The sequence below is a fragment of the Leuresthes tenuis genome, unplaced genomic scaffold (genome assembly GCF_036924035.1).
Source record: "Leuresthes tenuis unplaced genomic scaffold, fLeuTen1.0.hap1 SCAF_8, whole genome shotgun sequence".
Taxonomy (NCBI): domain Eukaryota; kingdom Metazoa; phylum Chordata; class Actinopteri; order Atheriniformes; family Atherinopsidae; genus Leuresthes; species Leuresthes tenuis.
Genome location: NW_027325362.1, coordinates 8,486,126 through 8,506,155, shown reverse-complemented (window position 1 = coordinate 8,506,155; position 20,030 = coordinate 8,486,126). Strand labels below are relative to the sequence as shown.

Sequence of the window (20,030 nt, the reverse complement as noted above, 5' to 3'; positions counted from 1 at the left end):
TGCTGTGAAACATATATATGAACAGCAACTGGGGAAAAAGTCTGGACCAAATTGTTCACTTTCTCCTGAAAATCTCTGATGTTCATGTGTAAAAGAAAAGGCCTTAAGGGTCTTGTGGTCTCAGTATATATACACTTGTTGAGAAAGACCCCTGAGCACCAATAGATCTATTACTAGGAAATGAAAAGAGTATGGCACCACCTTAGCATACCTCAATCAAATCCCAGTTCATATTGAATTCCTTCCTCAGAGCCTGTGCTTCATTTGATGGTAAAGCAGTAGGCTGTCTCTGGCAGGTACCAGTGGTCTTCTGCATTTTTAGACAAGGCTCATCAAAAGTGAAATCATCCTCTGCCATTTCCTTTTTCTTTACCCCAAATCCAGCATGTGATGGCCCTTCACCTGCCCCACTGTTTGTCTGATGGGCCGCTGACACAATAAATGACACTCTCTATAGAAATTATACCAGAAAGAAATAAGATTAAAAGAATGGAGAGAAAAAAGTAGAGATTAAAGATACGATTTGTACCTTATCAGAATATCAAGCAAGCCATATGTCAACAAAACACAAGAACTTGAAATTCAATCGTAATCAAGTATTTTGTCAGTCTCTTTTGTGTATGGTATATGCATTCATAACAAAGTGTATTCAGACTTACCTCTGCCTTCATTCTGGTACTTGAGCCACTTTCATCAGCGTTCCTTTCATCTGGACCATCAGTCTGTGTTTTTCCTTTGTCTTCTTCAAAATAATCATGTGTCATTTTCCTTTTTGTTGCAGTTAACCCAGACACAGCAGGATCCTTTACACTTCCAGAAGCCTGAGTCTTTCGTCCTGCCGTAGGTTTGCGTGGTGCCCTTGGTTTAGGATTTCTAGGCACTTTAGGAGCTTTAGGTTCTTTGGGCACTTTTGGTTTAGCAGGCCTCTTGGCACTTGCCTTCTTCTCCCCAGCTGCTGGGACTCTGGCAGTCTTACTGGGAACTTTTGCCTTTTTTTCTGGCGGTCTCCATTCTGCAATGTCCTCATCGCTACTCACTGTCTGAGAAAAAGACCTGTTGGTAGAGTAAAGATAAAGTGGGAAATCAGCAAATGGCTATACTAGTGGGCCATTTCTACTAAATCAAGGGTTTTTTCTCATGTATAAAAGTGTCTAGTCTACATGGTCTAGCTTACGGGCTAACAGTTAATGACATTCCCAAAATAAATGGAGCAAAGACTACCATTTAATCATGTGACCCTGAACACCAATTAAGTGATTATCAAGCAGAAAACAACTCCTGTAAAACGAATACTTACAGGTCGGAGTCATCATTTTCATTGTATTTCACTACTTTAGCTGTCGTTGCTCTGAGTCTTCGCATCTGTTAGAAAAGCCACTCGGTTAGCTGAGGTCACCTCAAAGTTGTAAAGATAAACCCCCCTTCATTTAACACCGTCTTAATAACTGTAATTGCCTGAGATTCTGCGTTAGCATTCATTTGTAGAAATGCCAGTTAGCCAATGTTAGGGTAACTGGGTGTCATTTCACAGTAGAGTTAAAAGAAGAGCAGGAACATTTAATATCTACTAACTTAATCTCACACTTAACGAAGCACATATGAACTTGCGACACTTAGTTAGCTACCACAACCAAGCTTGGGTTAGCTAGCTAAATTGGGTTAGTTTAAATTTGGCGCCTCATGGTGACGTTAACAAGGTTAGCAAAACCCCAGCGTGACATTTTGATTCAAAACGCTACCTTCCTACATGGCATGAAGCGTAACCAGAAAGTTATACCTTTACACAGCCGAATATGTTCTGGTAATTTATGGAATTAGTGAAGCTGAATATCTGCTTCCTGCAACAGAACGAGTTCAACCAATCACAGCGTCCAAAACTCTTAAAGGGCCAGAACCTCTTCCACCTTGCGCCTTTGGGCACATCGCAAAGTGCACAACGCCACCTACTGTATCTAGATTACAGACAGCCACAGTAGATCAATTGATTTCAATGAAGCCATGAAAGTGATTATGAAATATTCTGACTATGTCGCCCAGAATAGTCTCATTAAAAGTCCATGACTCCAACACTCTAAAAGGTATAAAAGTACCCCACACTCTTGAAGGTGCCATTGATGGTGGTTTTGTGCAGTCAACTTTGTCTCCTATGTTAAAGTTTTGTATTTTATTGTGCATTTTGTGTCTTATCTAAATTTTATTTTCTAATCATTTTTAGCTATTTTGTGTCTCATTTCTGTAATTTTGTTGTTCATATTGATCAAGTTATCTCTCTGTGGCCATTTTAGGTCTCAATTCGATTCATTTGAGTCTCACTTTAGTCATATTAAATCTCTGTAACCATTCTTTGTCTCTTTTATGTCCTTTTACATTTATTGAATTTGTCCTCTTTGTGGTCACTTTGTAACTCTCAATGTTTTTTTCTGTTCTCTTTTGATCATGTAGTCTCAATTTCATTGCCCATTTATTAGAATAGTTTTTACGTCTTTTCATTTACAACTCAATTGTGTTTTAGTTTGATTGGTTTGTGTCTCTCTTTGGGATATATTATATTTTTGAGATAAAAAGAGAAGGGCTGCTAAATTTTGTGCTCCATAGGCCTTGTGAGTGTTTTTGACCAACACTTTGACCACTGCCAAAGGGATCAATAAAGTTCTATCTAATTTAATTTAATCTACTATATGAAACTATCAGTGCTCTTTGAGGGTAGAAACATTTACAGATCTTTTTTTCTCCCAACTACCAATCAAACTGAAATTAATTGAAAATGTATCATTTGGGCTGTGGACTGATTTTTTCACTTATTCACTTATATAAACTGAAATTAAAATAAATTTAGATCTGGTAATAGAGCAATGTTTATCAAAGGGTAGCTAGTCTAAATCATTATTTTAGTGAAAACAATATGTGGTAAAAAGCACAGAAACACACAAATTGCTCTTCAGTCATATCATAGGCATTTAAACTATGTTCACGTGCTGCGTCTTGAAGTCTATTTGTGAGTCTATCCCTCTCTATGTTATATTCACATAATGCAATACTCAACAACTTTCGAAGTTACAGTAGCAACACAGATTTTATGAGTTAACCACTAAAAGAAAAGCTTTTGAGGCTTCTTTCTTCGAAGGCATGTACCGAAAAGATACTTAACCCCTTGCATTTAACAGTGCATTAAAATAATTCCAACTTCATTTTGGCATCACAATGATAATTCCAAAAACTTTGAGACTTTCCCAGTAGTTGTTTTAAAAATCATTAAAAAACATTTAAAACCAATCTCAGTCTGTTCCCTTTGTAAATGATCCAAGTTATCCATCAGAGCAAGGAAACTCTGTAACTTCAGCCAGACCTGAACATAGATTTTACACTGAGGCTTGCATACCATACAAATTACTGTAACAGCTAAACTTTCTTTACAAAGTCCCCTGAATGTCAACTGTGCTCTCACATCCTTCAGCCAGTTCCGTGTTGCTTTGTTTCTCAGCACCCAATCGAAAGAATCCTAACCAAACATTAACACAATGTTTTTAATAGTTATGTTTGTCCCAGTTTATAAGAAGGGTTCCAAGCTTTCAGATGGGTCAAATCTAAAAAAAGAAAAACATTAAGTAGGCACAAAAGCAGGATAACATGTGTTAATATATAGATAACATTTGTCTAAAATGCTTATCATTTAATTTTTTTGAACACTCCAAAATTGATCAACATGAAATACTATATTGAATTAATAAATGTTAAAAAGATACAAATAGTGAGCCTCAGAAACTGGACCAGAAATACTGTACAAATGGAGTGTGTGATTTGAGAGTTCATTGGTAAACTCATGATGCAGGTATTGAGACTTCAGCTCACTGACAATGAAGCTTTCAAGTCAAAGGTGAAATACTTACAAATTCTGTTAATTTGACGAGTTATACACGATTTAAAAGTAACAACAGGATAACCTCATCCTGAGAACGGATGCCCAATCATAGTAAATGCAGAATCAGTAAAGTATTGATTCTTTTCTAACGCTGTTTTTTTCCATAAATGCAATGTGTTTTCCAGTTATTCTCTTTGTAATGTTATTGTTTGTTGAGATATTCCTTTAATCAGAGATAGTTTAGAAAAAAGAAAATATTTGAACAGGCATTAAGAGCGTCTCATAACATCTGTAAGAACGGCTAAATGTTGCCGTACTCTGCCCCTGGTAACTGATGATGAGTCATCACGAGCAACCAATCATAAATTCAGGTTGGCTAAAAGTCCAGCAGAGCGTCATTTGGTTGATCAAAGAGTGAATGAGGGTTTTCCCTGTAAGGTGCTTTCACTTCCCTCTGACTCACATCAGTGAAAAAGGTTAAACCTCACTGAAATCAGTCATTAATACTGTGAAACAGTTTGCAGCCTGTTCTGATAGGAGGTATTGTGTCTATTGTTGTATGTCTCCTGTCATGATAGTATTCACCTTGTTCAAACTATTTCAGAGCCATTTTTGTTTGTTTCCAGGATTTGTTCTTGTGTGAGAATGGCAGACAGCGAGACCTCAACCCAGCCTCTCATTGGAGCCCCCGGCCAGCAAACAGCCATCAATGTTGGAGTACCAGCACAGGGGTAAGCGGAGAGTGTATTTTAAAAACTCTGGTGTGTATATGTGTATGGGTGAGAGTGCGTGCTAATTTATATTGTTATTCTTGCTATGATTTAAGTATGGTTACGCAGTTAGACAGTTTGATTATTGCTCCTTTTTGGTAAAAAATGCAAGACATTCTTGTGTAGGAAATCAGAATTAATATATGGTGTGAAGTCAGTGTGAGGGTTAGGGTTATGGGCAAGTGTTGTTTTTGGTAAGTAAATTAATTCAAGCCCAAGTTATGTGATAAAAACACAAATGTTCCCTGTGACTTTTCTTGCAGTGAACAGTTCAGTGATTGATCATGTTGTCACTGTATAACAAATTGAGTTCAGTACAAATGACAAGAAACCAAGTTGGAAATCACTGTTTGATTTTTCTTTTCAATTCTGTACTTAACCCTATACACTGGTCTACACTCTCTGCCAAGCAACACTTGATTTCTGTTGAAGTTAATTGACAGACTAGTAGATTGGTGTACTGGAGTAGTGAGTACTGACAGTGGTGGAGATGTTTTAAAACTGTTGCACAAGTAAGTTTCTCCAAGGTGTCTGGTTGGCAACACCTGATGTCATTACTCACTTAGAGGTGACGTACACGGTACATGCCATGGACATAGTTCCGGTTTCACTGAAGTTCCCCAAATCTTAGTCAAGCTTATAATGTATCTTATACATTTAGGTTTTGTTAAGATGTAGGATGCTGATGTTTTTCTTCTGACACCCATGAATAATTATCCCTCTCACCTCTTTCGTTTTTTTGTGATCTAGTCCCCGCCCTTCTCGAGCCTATAAGGTGGCAGGTTTGACCCTTTTGGCCAGCGTGCTGATTGTAGGCCAGGCGTTGACTGCCTACTTCCTCTTGAGCCAGAGGAGTGACATCCAATCTCTGGAGGAGCAGAACAAGGAGATGAACATGGAGTATACAAAGGGAAGATCTGGTGGTGAGGCCACATTCAGTTCTCATTAGGATGGATATGTTCTGGTCTACAGTAGACAGTTCTGGCTATCAAAATGTATCATCAATCATTATTAAAATATTAATATTGCTACAGTAGTACAGTATAGTAGTAGTTAGCATAGTACAAATTCAAAATAAAATAAAATAAAACATTTTAGGGCACTCTACAAAAGGAATCCCAACAATTCCATCCAAGCGTGCGGTGAGAGTAGGAGGAAAACTTCCTTTTGTAACAGGAGGAAACTGATTCAGGGTGTGACGCAATCTGCCACAATCGGTTTGGGGGGAGGTGACACTTTAGATCTCCTGCGAGCAATATGAGGATGTTTTTTTTTTCCAGTTTCGTTCTCAATTACCGTTTGATATTGGTTATGTTTAACCAATATGTATGTTTGTTTCTGTTTGGTTAAACTGAGGGACAGATAATGATTGGTTTAAAACGTGCCTTTAAGACATTAACTCCAGTCATTTAAAACTGACACAAAGGGTACCCGTGCAGTGTGAAAGCAAGGGGTCCAGACGTGTCCGAGGTATGTGAAGAGTCAGGAGTGAGACCAGCTTTGAATATGTTGTTTTCTCTTCAGTATTTATAGAATCTTAAAAAAAAATCACTTCCGAACTATTCATTGTTTCTTTTTCTCTTTTCCCGAGGTGTTGCGTCTGTCCCTGCACGGATGCACGTTCCCATGAACGCCTTGCCTGAGATGACTGATTTCACATCGTTGGAGGTAAAAGAAGTCCAACATAGGACTTTTTTAGGCTGATAGTAATATCATTATCATTATCGGAGTCTCAAATCAAAGCTTTATTATTTACATAACATATTCCAAACAAGGATGAAGGATCCTTTTCTAGTGCAGAACCTTGTCATTTTATTTTATCTTACTTGCCAGCCATTTAATGAGCCGATTCATAGAAACCAATATTATCGACTTACGTTTGAATTTGTTGATATGTAAAATTCAAAAAACAATAAATGATAACGTAGTCTTAATGAGTTCTGTCAAATTCTTGTAAATTCAAGTGGTCTGTATTTGTTTTCTCAGTTGTCTATTTTATCTGATTGTATTGCAGGAGCCTTCAACTGGAACCCAAGGAAAGAAGTGTATGTTCTGCATATGTATTAGCTGTGTTTGTATATTGCTGTGGCATTATTCCTCTTTATTTATTTACATAGTGGAAAACAGAGTTTATGACTATATATATCTCCTATACAGCACTTGTATTTTCCCTCAGAGATCAGCAGTTTTATGTTTACATTGTGTGCCGCCCCCCCATACATTGGTCTACTTGCATTTTCTCTGCAACTTGATCATTTAACTCCTCTTCCAGCTGCCCCACTCACCCCCTGCCAGCAGGAGGCTGTCGGTCTGAAGGCTGTGCAGGTACCAGGTTTCCAGCCCACCTGTGACAAACAAGGCCTCTACAATGCCCAGCAGTGCTTCATGAGGCAGTGCTGGTGTGTGAACACAGCTAATGGAGAGCAGATCCCTGGATCCCTGCGCGAGGGACCTGCCGGCTGCAGCAAATCTGCCGTCAGTGGTGAGTGAACATAACTGGTTGTGAGGTCAGATTTAGAGGAAATAGAGAGTTTAAGTGAGTAGTTACAGTGAGGTTTACTGTTAAAAAGTTATTGTCCTAATTTCAATTGCTTATAAATGTTTTCAACTGAAAATAATGTGAATAATGTGATATAATGTGAAGCCATTACTGTTTTTGGATTTAAATGCATAACCAAACAACTCAGACATTTATGTTATTGAAATAATGATTATTTTACAGTACCAATTGAGGATGTTATGTCACTGACTTTTGAACATCTTTGTAGGTGCCCTGCTAATGACTGTTGCTGATGATGCCTAAAACTGTTGTGAGTGAACACATTTCATCACGCTCCCCTGCTTGTATATCAATGTTTTCTTGCATTATACTCCTCTTTCTGCTAGTTTTAACTTAGTTTAATTCATAACCGAGTTCAGTTGAGAGGTTTGCATCAGATTATTTAATGCTTTTTTAAAGGTGTTGATCTACTATTGTAATTCACCATTCATTTTTATCCTTTTTTAGGTAACTGATGATGGTTGAAACCAACATCAGTTCAGCTTCTAAGAACATACAACAACTTTGCCAACTTATAATCACCATCATTAGTAGTATTAATAAGCTTGTTGCATCTATTACATTGCTGATTATCTATCTAATGTGAAACATTTGTTGGCTCTCAATCATATTACCACTTTTTGCAACTTATGTACTACTATTACACAGATAGCAGAGCCATTTGACTTTGATTAGCAGTATTTAAATGGCTTTTTAAAGATTAAGGATGTGTTTTTGTGCGTGTGCATGTGTTGTTTAAACATAACTATTGCTTTATTAAATCTCTGAATATCTAAATTTAAAGTAAAAATACCTTCACAAATGTATTGACCTACATTGGGACAAAATAATGACACGTGGACACTTGACACAAAAACTGTATTTTCAACATTTATTTGAACAATCCAAATAAACCTTTTTCCTGACAGTTTTGGTGGTTTTTTCATGATTAAACCACAACAAAACTCCAGTTCCAGTAAGGTTATTGCTTTTGGAAAACATGCCTTTAACAGACAGGACTTTAAGAAAAGGAGAGCATACATTATAATGACAACAATACAGAGATTGTCAATAGGCACAACTTTTTCTCTTTTTGAGGAGTTCCAGTTACCAGTCGTACAGTACATTTTCCTGATGCACCTTTTAGTCAGTTAAACATGAACGTAACCTTAAATATCTCAGACATGTTTCTCTTCTATGGCTTATTAATCTAATACCTGTATCAGGCCAAATGGTTGTCATAAGCAATGTGTGAGGTGCGGAGGCATGGACACGATATGTGTAGAGCAGCCAATATGCTGCCAAGTGGCTTCAACCTACATTCTGTCACATGGCCACCAGGGGGCGAATCCTTAAATCAGAGAAATTACATAGAAGTTCTTACTTATGCTTCTCCATTGGGAAACACTTTCTTATTGATTTTAGTCTCAATTTGTAGTTTCACACATCTAAAACTGCATTATTGTCATTTTCTAAATGGTGGTCCCATTTTGAGTAATAAAAATACTTTATTTATTCCAAAAGGAAATAAATACAAAAAACTAATAAAACTGAATAAAAGAGACAATACAACAGGGTGTGCTGCCAGGTGTGTATTATCAGTCAGTCTCAGTCAAAAACCCAACCTGTTGACAACCAAATGACAAATTCGACACTTTAAACTAATTGGGGAAGTTACCATGGCTACATTTGTGTTTTGTACATAGATTCCCCTACAGCAAAAAGGGGAGTGAAATCCTCTCACACACAACTTCTGCTATATCTGGTGCAAAAAAAAAAGAAAAAATATTAGATAAAATATTTGTTTGCCACAAATAAACAAACAACTTTACATCCCTAAAAGAAAGTGCAAAAGATGAACTATTTTCCAGCATGTGAAGTTGCCAGCCAAAGGCATATTGCACACATGGCATGAGATGATAACATCAAGTCAAAACCAGAGTAGGCACACTTTATATATATATGCAACATAAAACACAAATTTCCATTTTTAAATTCCCAGGAACGATAAAACAACATCTTTAAATAAATATTTTGCTTTGGCAAAGATTTTGAAGTTTTGATGACCTAGTTCTTGAGAACAATATGGACTATATTGAAAAATTAAAGACATTGACATAAATACTTACTTTTGAACAAAGATTAACTTTAAAACACAATTTAATAGATGACAGGTTTCCTTAAATGTCATCTCAAAGGAAATTTAAGGGATTTTGTGCCTGCAGAGACACTCAACATCTCAGATGTTGTTCTGGCACCTAAAAACTTCCAAGAACCACAATAGGTTGTGAATGTTTTGAATTTTGAACATGTGCCCACATCAATCAGCCATAACATTATGACCACCTGCTTAATATAGAGTGTGCTCACCTCATCCTGCTAAAAGAGCTGGTCCAAGAACATCTGAAGGTGTCCTTTTACAAGGCTTAGTGGTGTCCCTCTGTGGAAAGCTGCTTGCTAGGGGAGTGGTGCTGCCATACTGTATGGCTGTGTGTGTGTGTGTGTGGGGGGGGGGGACGGGACGGGACTGATTTGCAGAAATGTTTAGGTAGGTGTCAAAGTCACGATGCAGGTTTTCCCAGAGGAAAATTGCACTGGAACAAGATGAGAAGCTTTGCTCACTTTACCTGCCAGTGGTTTTAATGTTATGGCTGATCGGTGTACATATATAATTGTGTGAGTAGATAATTAGATCCCAGAGGAAATAAGATAACCTAACAATGAGTCTTACTAAGCCAACCTGATTCACCAAAATAAATTAGCTGTACACTACATTACTAGAAACTGACTATTGTGTGTTGCATTTTGTGACTCGCAAAGAATGTCTGGTGACCATATAATACTCAGCAAGAAACGTCAACCATGAAATGTTTCGTCTCTTTTTCAGCTGAAAAAGTATGACTTAGGAGATGATTAGTAATATATGTATTAAGTTGTACAGTCTAAACAGTAAACAGATAAAGGTTAAGTTTGCTTTTTAAATATTTGGGTGCACGCTAGAACAATGGGTAGTTAAAACTACAGTCAATGCCTGAGTAGATGGATACAGTGCAATTGAGAAAATTACAAGTGCACATATGTCATGAAGTTTTATCTGAGTGTTGTGGAGAGACATAATTAATTCAATTAAAAAATCTTTTCAACCGTTAATAGCAACTATGTGCCGTACGTCACCTCTGACTCGGTGTGTAGCTATCCTGCCAGAATAGCTGCCAGAAATATTCACCTTTTTTTGGTGGGTGGTGTAAACTACAGGCCTGTTCATATATGAATGTGCTCAATTCAAGAAACTCATATTGTAAGATAAGCACAAGTGGCATAAACTTGTCTGAATGCGATTCAAGTGAAATCAAATTATGAAAGAAGGAAAAAAAATTTCTCAACTTATGCTAACCAAGGCTTTCTACTTTTACTTATCAAATTTATTCTGAAAGGGAGATACTATCTTTTCTGTTTTTCTTTTAACTTTTCAAATGAATACATGTTCTCATATGCAGCTGTACTGCTGCCCTCTTTGGTAAATGACTGTCTTCCCTTTGTTTCTTTCATCCTCTTTCAAATTTGACTGCATTTTTCTCATTTCCGTCCATCTTTCAGGCTCTTTATGTAGTCCTTGATGGTGTTTTCAATGTTGGGAATAGCGTAATTTTGTGCAGCATACATTCCTGTACACGTTCCCACTGCAACACCCAGTAATGCAGAATTACGAAGCCTTGCAACGATGTACCCGGCCAGAAAACCCTTCAGGAAAGGAGAAGCCAGCAGACTGCCCCCCTATAAAGGAAAGGAGAGATGAGACCTGGTATTTGGTTCAGTGGATTCAAATCTACATCTGCAAATTCCCATCATTCATACAACTTTTTGGCAAGGTAACCTGAATATCAATATCTGCATGAGCCTTACAGGAGGAATCCCAGCTTGTATCTCATCTTCCACCCTTCTCTGAATGTCCTCCAGCTGGTCCTTCAGCTCCACCAGGTCCTTTAGCTGGTTCAGGGGATTCTACACTCAATAGGCATAAACATACAGAGACAGATAAAACAGGTTAGCAGAGTCTCCTCTGGTAGAATACCTGAAAATTACTAGCCTTTATTTGATGTTACTTCTAAATAGCCATCTATTAGTGGCAAACATAAAATTCATTATTATTCTTTAGTACCTTGTTGGTCATAAACCTGATGTTACCACTAACAAATACTGAAGAGGCCCAAAACCTTTTAACACTAGCGCAATATTGACAGTGTTAATTATTAGTATTATAAAACAAGAGAGCATCATGAGTAACATTTTCCTGGATTAGAAGAGCCTGGCTGATCACTTATACTATATTTATCAAACGTACGATTGGCTACAAACTAACTCGTGGACCTGACTGATCACACTTGTTTTGTCAATTGTAAAATCTCACTTGACCTGAATGTTTAATTCTTCCCAACACTGACGAAGGTAATAGTGTCTTCCTTTAAGTCCAAAATGACTATCCAGATAAGTAATGCCTGCGGATTCCGTTTTCCTCTTGTACAACTTACCTCTCTCAGCATATAGCTAAACAAATGTTCTTCTCATTAGCAGTCAAACTTATAAAAGTTTCACCGTTAGTTTGCTATTCGACCATTAGCAACATTCAGCTATTAACAACCAGTTTGGTCATTCGGGTTGTGCTTTACAGATGATTATATCAGTGTAGCGTAAACTTAAGTTTATGCTAAATAAGCTTACAGTTGAACTACTTGCACTGGAATGCTAAGTTGGAATAGCTACTACATTTTAAGCATCTTAATATCAACGGCCAACAACATATAAGCCAATTCTGAAAGGAAGATGCTAAATGGAAAATTTAACGACTAAGAGAAATTCTGGCTTAAAACTGACCTTGTCATCTGCCATAGCTTATCTTTCATCGACAGTCAGAATTCTGAAATTTCTTGTCTTCTTCTTTTGTGGTGCCTCAAAATGAAATGAAAATGAAGCTACTGCCCTCTAGCGGCCACTCATGGATACTTCAGAGGTTTTAGATTTAATTCAAAATCGTAATGCAAGTTTCATTTACCTAAAATAAACATGAATGAAATGCATGAACACGAGACAATTTTTTTCAGAAATCTTTCAGGCGTGAATAATGTTTCGACCTTCAAATCTATTATAGACATAAGACAGCTCTAAAAGCTTATTTGCCTTTTTTCCTCCACTTATGTTGAAGTCTCTTTCCAGAGCTACATCACTGTCAACATTACCACCACCCCTGGTGTTTTGATATGAAGGTATATACAGCATGATATGTTCTCTCACCATGCAGCCTAATATGTCTGTTAGTGTGCACATAATAAATTTCATATATTTTTTCAGAGCATTTCCTCTCAAACGTTAGATCTTCAATGTACATTGCAAACTAAAAACTCACATGTTTATAGCTGAAAATAAGCAGACAAGAATCAGTCTAATCAACTTGCTTGAGTTTCTTCAGAAAAGGAAAAAAAGAGTTAATCACAGAAGCAGTGATATTTTCATCAATCTGAGCTTTTAAACTTGTACTGCATCTCACTGGCTAAAAGTAGGATTAAAAACAAGACAGAACAAACATTTCCCCGCAAAAACATGGCAAACCTGGTTTATCTGATTACATAGAACACAGCATTGACTACTTTTCACTCGTCATGCTCTGGGAGCCTGGATGAATGGTCACAAGTGTGATTTGCAGGGACTGGGAAAGTGAGAGTGAGTGGCGCCTGGAGTCTCTGAAGGCGAGAAAGAGATTGAGAGAGATGGAGTGAGGAAGTATTAGAGACTTAACAGAGAACATTATTCCCAAATGACAGAGAGATAAGAAGAGACAGAAGACTGAAACTGCAGGACGGAACACTTTATGTTGTGAATGTCTTTGCTTTAAATAAATTCAGAATGTTTAATCTAATACCAAGATGAATTATTCGTTTTTAGACACTACTTGGCAGTTTCTTCTGGAACTCAGTTTTAATCATAAGAATTTGCAGTACAGAGTCCATTAACCTTTTCATATTGAGGGATGTCACAGGACAAAGCACATGTGGACAGCTGAATTTAATGGTCTATTCAAACTGCAGTGACACAGCCTACATACCTTTGCTTGAGATGAAACACTGCCCAACCACAAGCCCTGGACTCCAGGTGTTTAAGAGCAAGAAGGAGCAATGGAGGTAAGGTGTCTCTGAGCTTCAGTGCTGTGGATTATTTAGCAGGGTTATTGATTTTGGCTGAGGCATATTTGGCTGACTAATCATTGGATGCCTCTGTAAAGGAAAGGTCATGGCGGCTTATGGTGCAGTCAGTACAGTGATGTGCACTGGGGAAATGTGTATAATAATTTACCATAAACATCAGAGCCAGAAGGATTTATGTTTGTATTGTCAGAGCTGAGAGAGCAGGATGGCAATGTTTTGTTAATCGTAAAAGGCAGGAGGCTTGAAATAAGCTGTGCAAATAATAATTAACTTGTTTGTATTCAGCAAAATAAAAAATAGCATACATCTTTAGAGCTTTGTGACTAAAACCTCATCTACTATTCAACAAGCCTGGTTGAATTTTTGTCTCAAAGTTATTGAATTAATTATTCCTGTCTTCTAATAAAAAAAGAAAAAACAGGAAAATAACACATATATAGCCGATGATTTACTTAAAATGGGTTAAGCAAATTATCTTAACAAGCAGTCACAAGTAAAATATGAGTTTCAGTGACAAGCACATATATTCCATCTATGACTGTTAGATACATTGCAACTGCAACCAAATACTCAACTAAAGGTCAGACGATTGAGCTGTGCATTTGTTACTCAACTGTAATATTACAAGCTTTTCTGGTCATCATCAGGTTGTCAAATGCTTCCAGATTGCTTCACTTCAGCACTCTTTAAGTGGTGTTGTCATCAGCATATCTTTTGTCATGTTATTTCATAATTGCTCTTTTGATTCTTAATGATGTTGTACCTGTCAGCTTCTGGCAGTAAGGTATCAATCTTGAAATTAACTCATGTGTTTCATGGAGTAAAGAGGCTATTTCCCTTTTCCACCCTTGTCCCAAGGCAAGCAATGTAGGCACAAAAGTAAAAATCATTGTATTTGAGTTAAGGGACACAAACCTAGCTTTTTTTCCCCCAAGACTCTCAGCACATTGTTGAGAGTCAATGTTCGGGTGGAGGTTTCTTTTGAGCTTACACTGCATATGTGTCGCCTTTAAATGTAGCAGGACTTATCAAGCTGGTAAGCTCGGCAAAGCAGATTTATCTCATTGGAGAGATCGGGTGTCTATCTTAAGGCAAAAGTTGAAACAAATGAAGTGTAAAAACTACAGCATCAGAGGTGACACCAGTCGGAGTGTCCTGTATGACATTCATGTACCTAACTCCACTGCCACATCCTCCAGCCTCCAAATATGGACTGATTCACCTATTGAGATTGATAAATACTCTTTTTGTGAGAGTTTCATGAAATAGCTTCACAAACTATTCCAAGGCTAGTTTCTCTTCTATAAGTGTTAAAGAAAGCTACACCAAAATGTGATGGGTTGTGCTCCACTTGTTCCAAAATAGATATTGGAGGTATTAATGAGGACATAAATAAATTACCGACTGTTGCCCCCTTGCATGGAAACCTCTGAGTAATTATTGCATATTCTAAGCAGTACGTCAGGAGTGTTGTGGTTTAAACAGAATGATAATAACTGTGCTGTGTTGTACTCTGCTGTGAATGAATGCAATGCACCATGTTGGATATTTTGTTCTTTTGGTATAGATAAGATCATCACTGTGTATAAATTGTGGTCCTTGATATTGTGCTACACTGTAATGTTCTGAGAGCAATGATGCAAACAGCAAGCAAAGCTTTCTGAGTGAGTTGTATGTGCTTTATTGTCCTTTTTTGTCTCCACCTGGGGATCACTTTTCTTCTGTTGTAACGAAATGAAAGTGTTTGAACAATTACTGTGATGCATTTCTCCCCACCTTCAAGCGCAAAGTCTTTCAGCGAGGTGCACTGGTTTTGTGGCCAGAGTTGGCCTCTCTTCGGTAAAGTTCTCTCATTAACCGCTGTTCAGTATTCAGCTTGTGTTTCCATTGATGACTACTGGCACAGCTGCTAGCAGAGAGGAATGTGACTGGAAAGCAGGATAAGTGGATTAGATGGAACAGGGCTGTAGTATGTAGTATGGACTGTTTGAGGTATATACTTGTTTATGCTATTGCAGACTGAAAGTCCAAGATTAAGGAAAACAGATTTGAAAAGTCTTTTAATCTTTTGAGTCTTTACATTTAAAGGTCAAATCTTGGGACAAATGATTTACTCCACAGCATCTACTTCAGATTGCATATTGAGTGCAGCCAGGATCAATTCAATGGACAGTTAAGGCTATCTGCTGTTGCATCCTCCAAGATGAGTAATGCAGTCATCCTTAGTGTATCAACCTCTTAACTGAAGATCAATCGTCTGAAATCAGTGAGTATTTTTAAGTTGGAAAAACAAAAACAAACAACCTGTCAAATAACGTTCAAAAGATTTTCCTTGACTATACGGACACATTGATTAATTGTTCACATTATCTCATAATTCATTTTGATTGAGAGTAAGGAAAATGCAGCCTGGGCTCACCCCCAGAATCTTTCTCCATCATGTCGTCATTTTTTTGGCACATAGAGCACCACCGCATTATGTTTTAGTGAGTGGATGCACAGCTTTGGGGGTAGTAAAAACGTTTTGTCACCATTCTTATTTCCTAGTCTTTGAAACCCCTTGTTGGCAGCACAATGTTTAAACTTTTCCATGTATGTGGCAAGTCATTTGAAACATTAAAGGCATCCATATAAAGTCTAAATGTTTACCCATCAGTGAAATACCTTCATAGCTATCGATATTTGAATTTTGATGAATAAAGTATATTCTATTTGATTATAATATTGTGCCATTTTTTAATGACACCTGAGAAAAGTTATTTTGAAATCTCATGTTTTTGTTTTTTACATTGACGTTGTAGACCCATTTTAACTGATTGAAAGAAGCAGAGCAAAAATTGGTTCTGGAGCTTTAGACCACATATCTTCCAGTTTTTAACTAGAAGTCAATGCTCAATCCAGTTGACATCTCATTTTGGGCTTTTCAGTTATTAGTTACTAGGCTTTTCAGTGACCAAACAAAAAATTAATTAAGTTGCAGGATAGTTGGTTGACTTATTGTCTTTCCTTATAAGTTACACAATCTACAATCTACCCCAAATGTTAACTAAAGTTTCTAAAGAAAATGTGTACTGTTCAAGGCAATCTGATATCATCCTTCTCTGTGGAAAATCGTAAAAGCATGAATATATTTTCACCATACCAGGATATACTTATGTTACTGTTGAATAATTTACATAAAGGATGTTCTCCCTAACAGAACCACCAATAAAAATCTAAAGCTAAAATCTATGCAATCGCAAGGCCTGATTGTCATACTTCCTCTTGTGTTTATTTTGTTAATTGTCACACCAATTGCATTTATCTTTATTGTGTTGATAATGTAATGTTGCCATCCACTGTTGAAATTTAAAAAGCAGTAGCTAGTAGTCAAGGCATGCAATTAAAATGGATTGTTTCCATTTCAGTGAGTGATGCACTGGCTGCTTCCCACTAATGATTTAGTTGTTAAGACTGTGTTTGTGTGTGTGAAGTACTATTACTCATGTTGTAGGGACTTAAATCTTTTCTAGCAGTCAGCAGTCACACTGGGGACCTGTCTTTCTTTTTTGGGACAAATTCCCCTGATGAAAGTCATTAAAGAGTTAGGTTTGTAATTATAGTTGTGGTAAGAATCATAGAATTGCTTTTAAATCAAAGTAATATCCTTTGAATGGGAATGGAGAAGACAATGTGTGTTTCTGTATGTGAACAGAATGAGTTTGCTAAGATGCCAGTTATGAGCCAATTAAAGGTTTCAAGCTCTGTTGCTTCTCTGGCATGATGAGGCGAGGTAAGGGAAGAGAGGTACTGCAGCCCCACTGCACCACTCTGCTGTGATGTGCCAAGGTGTGGATGTCTGTGTGGGTATGTGTGGAAATGTAGTCAGGTGTGCACATATGTAATGACTCAAAGGAAAGAGAAACTTCTGAAAAACACTGTCAGTACTGAGATGAGTGTGATAGGAAGCAACTGAATATAAAGCAGAGCAGAACTGTACGTGTGACAACAAAAGACTGAAAGAAGATAAGAGTTCACATGTTAAAGGTAGAAAAGAGTGCATTATAGAGAGTTAAGTGTCAAAAGAAGTCAAAAGGAAAATAACTGATGGCTATAAGGAGATATTTAAATAAGAAAAAGAGTAAGAATGTGTAAGGTGAGAGTGAGATTAGTGATTAGTGAGAGATATAGGAATAGCTTCTCTTCTTTGGTTGTTCCACTGGTTGTTTCCCTCCTCTGTGATGCTGCATCAGCGATACCACCACTCTGTCTGTCCCCTCTCTCTTTCTACCTCTTTCTCTGGGCTTCTCCACCCCTCCCTTCTCGTCTCTCCTTCTTTGCCTCACACAAACACATCCATACTGGGGAAGCCTGTATCAGTGGAAGTCCTAATCAGTGTTTGTCGGAGTTCCCGGTCTGGTGAGAGCTGAGCCTAACAGGTCGGAACTTGGCTCAGCCCAGTTCTGCCTATAGCTCAGCAAATACTGAGGATTTCTGCAATATTATGAAAAGAAAAAGCTCTGATTTCTGAAAGCACTGCTGGACGAGGGTTTTCTACAGCCTGTGGACCTTATGCTTGCAGTATTGAAGACAGGATCCTTTATGAACATGGAAAGAATGACATCCATCCATCCATCCATTTTCTATACCTGCTTAATCCGTTGTTCGGGTGGAAGGATGACAATCAAAACTAATTGTTGTCGCAGTTGTGGACTGCCAAGTTACAAACTCAAATCTTGTGTGTTCAACAATTGAATGTATATTTTTTTCCTCAGTTTTATTCCCAACTTCCTGTCAGAAGACAGCCTACTGGAGCTGAATGCATGCAGCAAACTGCTTTGGAAGAAAAACGGCATCTGTCTATCAGTTTAGCTAAAGCTACCAGATGCATCCAAAAAAGGAGATCAACAAGCTAATTGATTAGTTTGCCAAGCCTGAGAGACCACTGCGCAACTTTTTTAACCACTCAGCCATGGAGCTCCGAGGGACCCGGGGCCTAATCAGTGGTCATGACCTGAGGGGTCAGGGTTTAGGTTTTGGCTTTCCAGCCACCGGAGTTCCTGCCAGTTCCATTATTACGGCAGTTCAGCAGCAGGACTATTCAGCCAGTGTTTGGCTTCGCAGGCGGGATAAACTGGAGCATGTAAGTTCTGATTACTGGAGGTGATTTCAGACAAAAGTGGGGGGCTTAAATGCAAGACAGGGAGCTTATTACTGCATACTGACATGTGTTGAATTAAAATATCTGTGTCAAAATATGAATATTCAAGAAAGGCAATTCTGCCAAGATCCTTAAAGAATTCTTTAAAAAAGTCAACACGATTCAACAATATTCTGTAACGGTTAGGAGCATGAGTAGGCATACTTCTTGTGCTAATCCACAGGGACAATTATCCACCCTGATTACTGGTTCATAATGACTTTCAGAGCATTAAAGTTTAAGTCCTGGATAAATTGGAAGAGAAGTGTTTTAGTACAAAATTATTGGCGTTTCTGATATTGAATCGATATGTGAGAGGAAAATAAAGCTGCACAGTTTGGTGACCATAAAGTGGCACAAAAACAAAGTGAAGCTTTTATGCAATTTTCATCTGCGGAAATTAAATCTAGAACCACTGGACTATCAAGAACCACTGGAATATTAAGATGCTATTCTTTGTATAGGCTGTAGACTATTTGTTGGCGGTAATGCAGCCCTAATACAGAGCTAAACCTCACTGGAGCAGTTTAATCAATGTTTTCACTAACAGAGATTTAATCAATTGTTTTGATAAATGCTTTCAGTCCTTTTTGGAGCCAAAAATGTCAAACATTTGTCGGCACCTCTGTTGTGAGGATTTGCTGCTAGCCGCTGTTTCATATCACTGTGCATTAAGAGTATTTAGTTTGAAGGTGTTTGTTGGGCAAAACAAGTTCATTTAATGAACCATACACATCCTACATCATATACATCATTTCAATCCTTCATTATATATATAGCATTAAAGGTAAAACAAGATCATTCTGTTTCAAATAATGCGATTCATTAATAACATTATTTATAATGAGTTGCAGGCTCTATGCTAGCATGAAAGTCAGCTGGCCATGGAACGTATTTATCTTGCACTGCTCATTCCCTGTTATGAACGCAAACCTTTGTTAGGATATGTGCTGGATATTATGTCTAGATTTTCATTCTCTGGATGATCTCATGTGTGGAGGAGCAAGCTGTTTTTCCCTTTATACAAAGCAACACTTAGCATTTTGTTTTCTATTAGAAGTTATCAGGTTCTCAGGCGACTCCTACTTGGAGGTAAACAGTATCAACACTCACATGCGGCTTCTTGGTGATAGATTTAGCATCAAGCAAAAGGAGTGGAAATGGTGAGTGCTGAATATTTGATGCAGGAGCGAAACAGCTGAGAGCTGCTGTCTGTACAACCAACTGGGACAGTGAAATGCCCTGTCCTCTTTCCTCTTACCAATGTTTAGAAACAGATGCTCGCGTGTGGTAGTTTACAAAGTTTAAATGTGTTGGTTTGTTTGTTTGAGTTTTACATATTCCAGACAAAAACATATAGACATTTTCTTAGGCAAGCCTGCAGCAGTTCTTCAAAGAAAAACACACATGCCACCATTCCCCTTATGCATTATTTAACATGAATTAGACTGGACAAATGAACGCCTTAATGTTTCTCAAATGTGTT

At 37.6% G+C, this 20,030-nt stretch overlaps 3 protein-coding genes across 3 annotated transcripts in view; 1 reads left to right on the top strand and 2 right to left on the bottom strand.

The window, feature by feature from the left end:
- Window positions 1-1,839, bottom strand: part of srbd1 (S1 RNA binding domain 1) — a 51,688-nt gene extending 49,849 nt beyond the window's left edge. Inside the window, exons 1-4 of the mRNA XM_072390689.1 lie at window positions 1,778-1,839; window positions 1,298-1,362; window positions 660-1,053; window positions 212-451 (exon numbers count right to left, since the gene is read on the bottom strand). Of these exons, the coding sequence (XP_072246790.1) occupies window positions 212-451; window positions 660-1,053; window positions 1,298-1,362 (699 nt within the window). The 5' untranslated portion in view covers window positions 1,778-1,839. The remainder of the gene's footprint in view (window positions 1-211; window positions 452-659; window positions 1,054-1,297; window positions 1,363-1,777) is intronic.
- A 2,452-nt stretch (window positions 1,840-4,291) lies between these two features.
- Window positions 4,292-8,096, top strand: cd74b (CD74 molecule, major histocompatibility complex, class II invariant chain b). The gene is made up of 8 exons (XM_072390687.1): window positions 4,292-4,399; window positions 4,486-4,590; window positions 5,380-5,552; window positions 6,221-6,297; window positions 6,644-6,674; window positions 6,902-7,111; window positions 7,398-7,436; window positions 7,637-8,096. The coding sequence occupies exons 2-7, from the start codon at window positions 4,505-4,507 to the stop codon at window positions 7,430-7,432; spliced, it is 612 nt and encodes a 203-aa protein (XP_072246788.1). The 5' UTR covers window positions 4,292-4,399; window positions 4,486-4,504; the 3' UTR covers window positions 7,433-7,436; window positions 7,637-8,096.
- Window positions 7,899-12,111, bottom strand: LOC140312846 (SLC35A4 upstream open reading frame protein-like). The gene is made up of 3 exons (XM_072390688.1): window positions 12,041-12,111; window positions 11,072-11,170; window positions 7,899-10,942 (listed from the first exon to the last, which is right to left on the bottom strand). The coding sequence occupies exons 1-3, from the start codon at window positions 12,053-12,055 to the stop codon at window positions 10,745-10,747; spliced, it is 312 nt and encodes a 103-aa protein (XP_072246789.1). The 5' UTR covers window positions 12,056-12,111; the 3' UTR covers window positions 7,899-10,744.
- Between the last annotated feature and the right edge of the window lie 7,919 nt (window positions 12,112-20,030).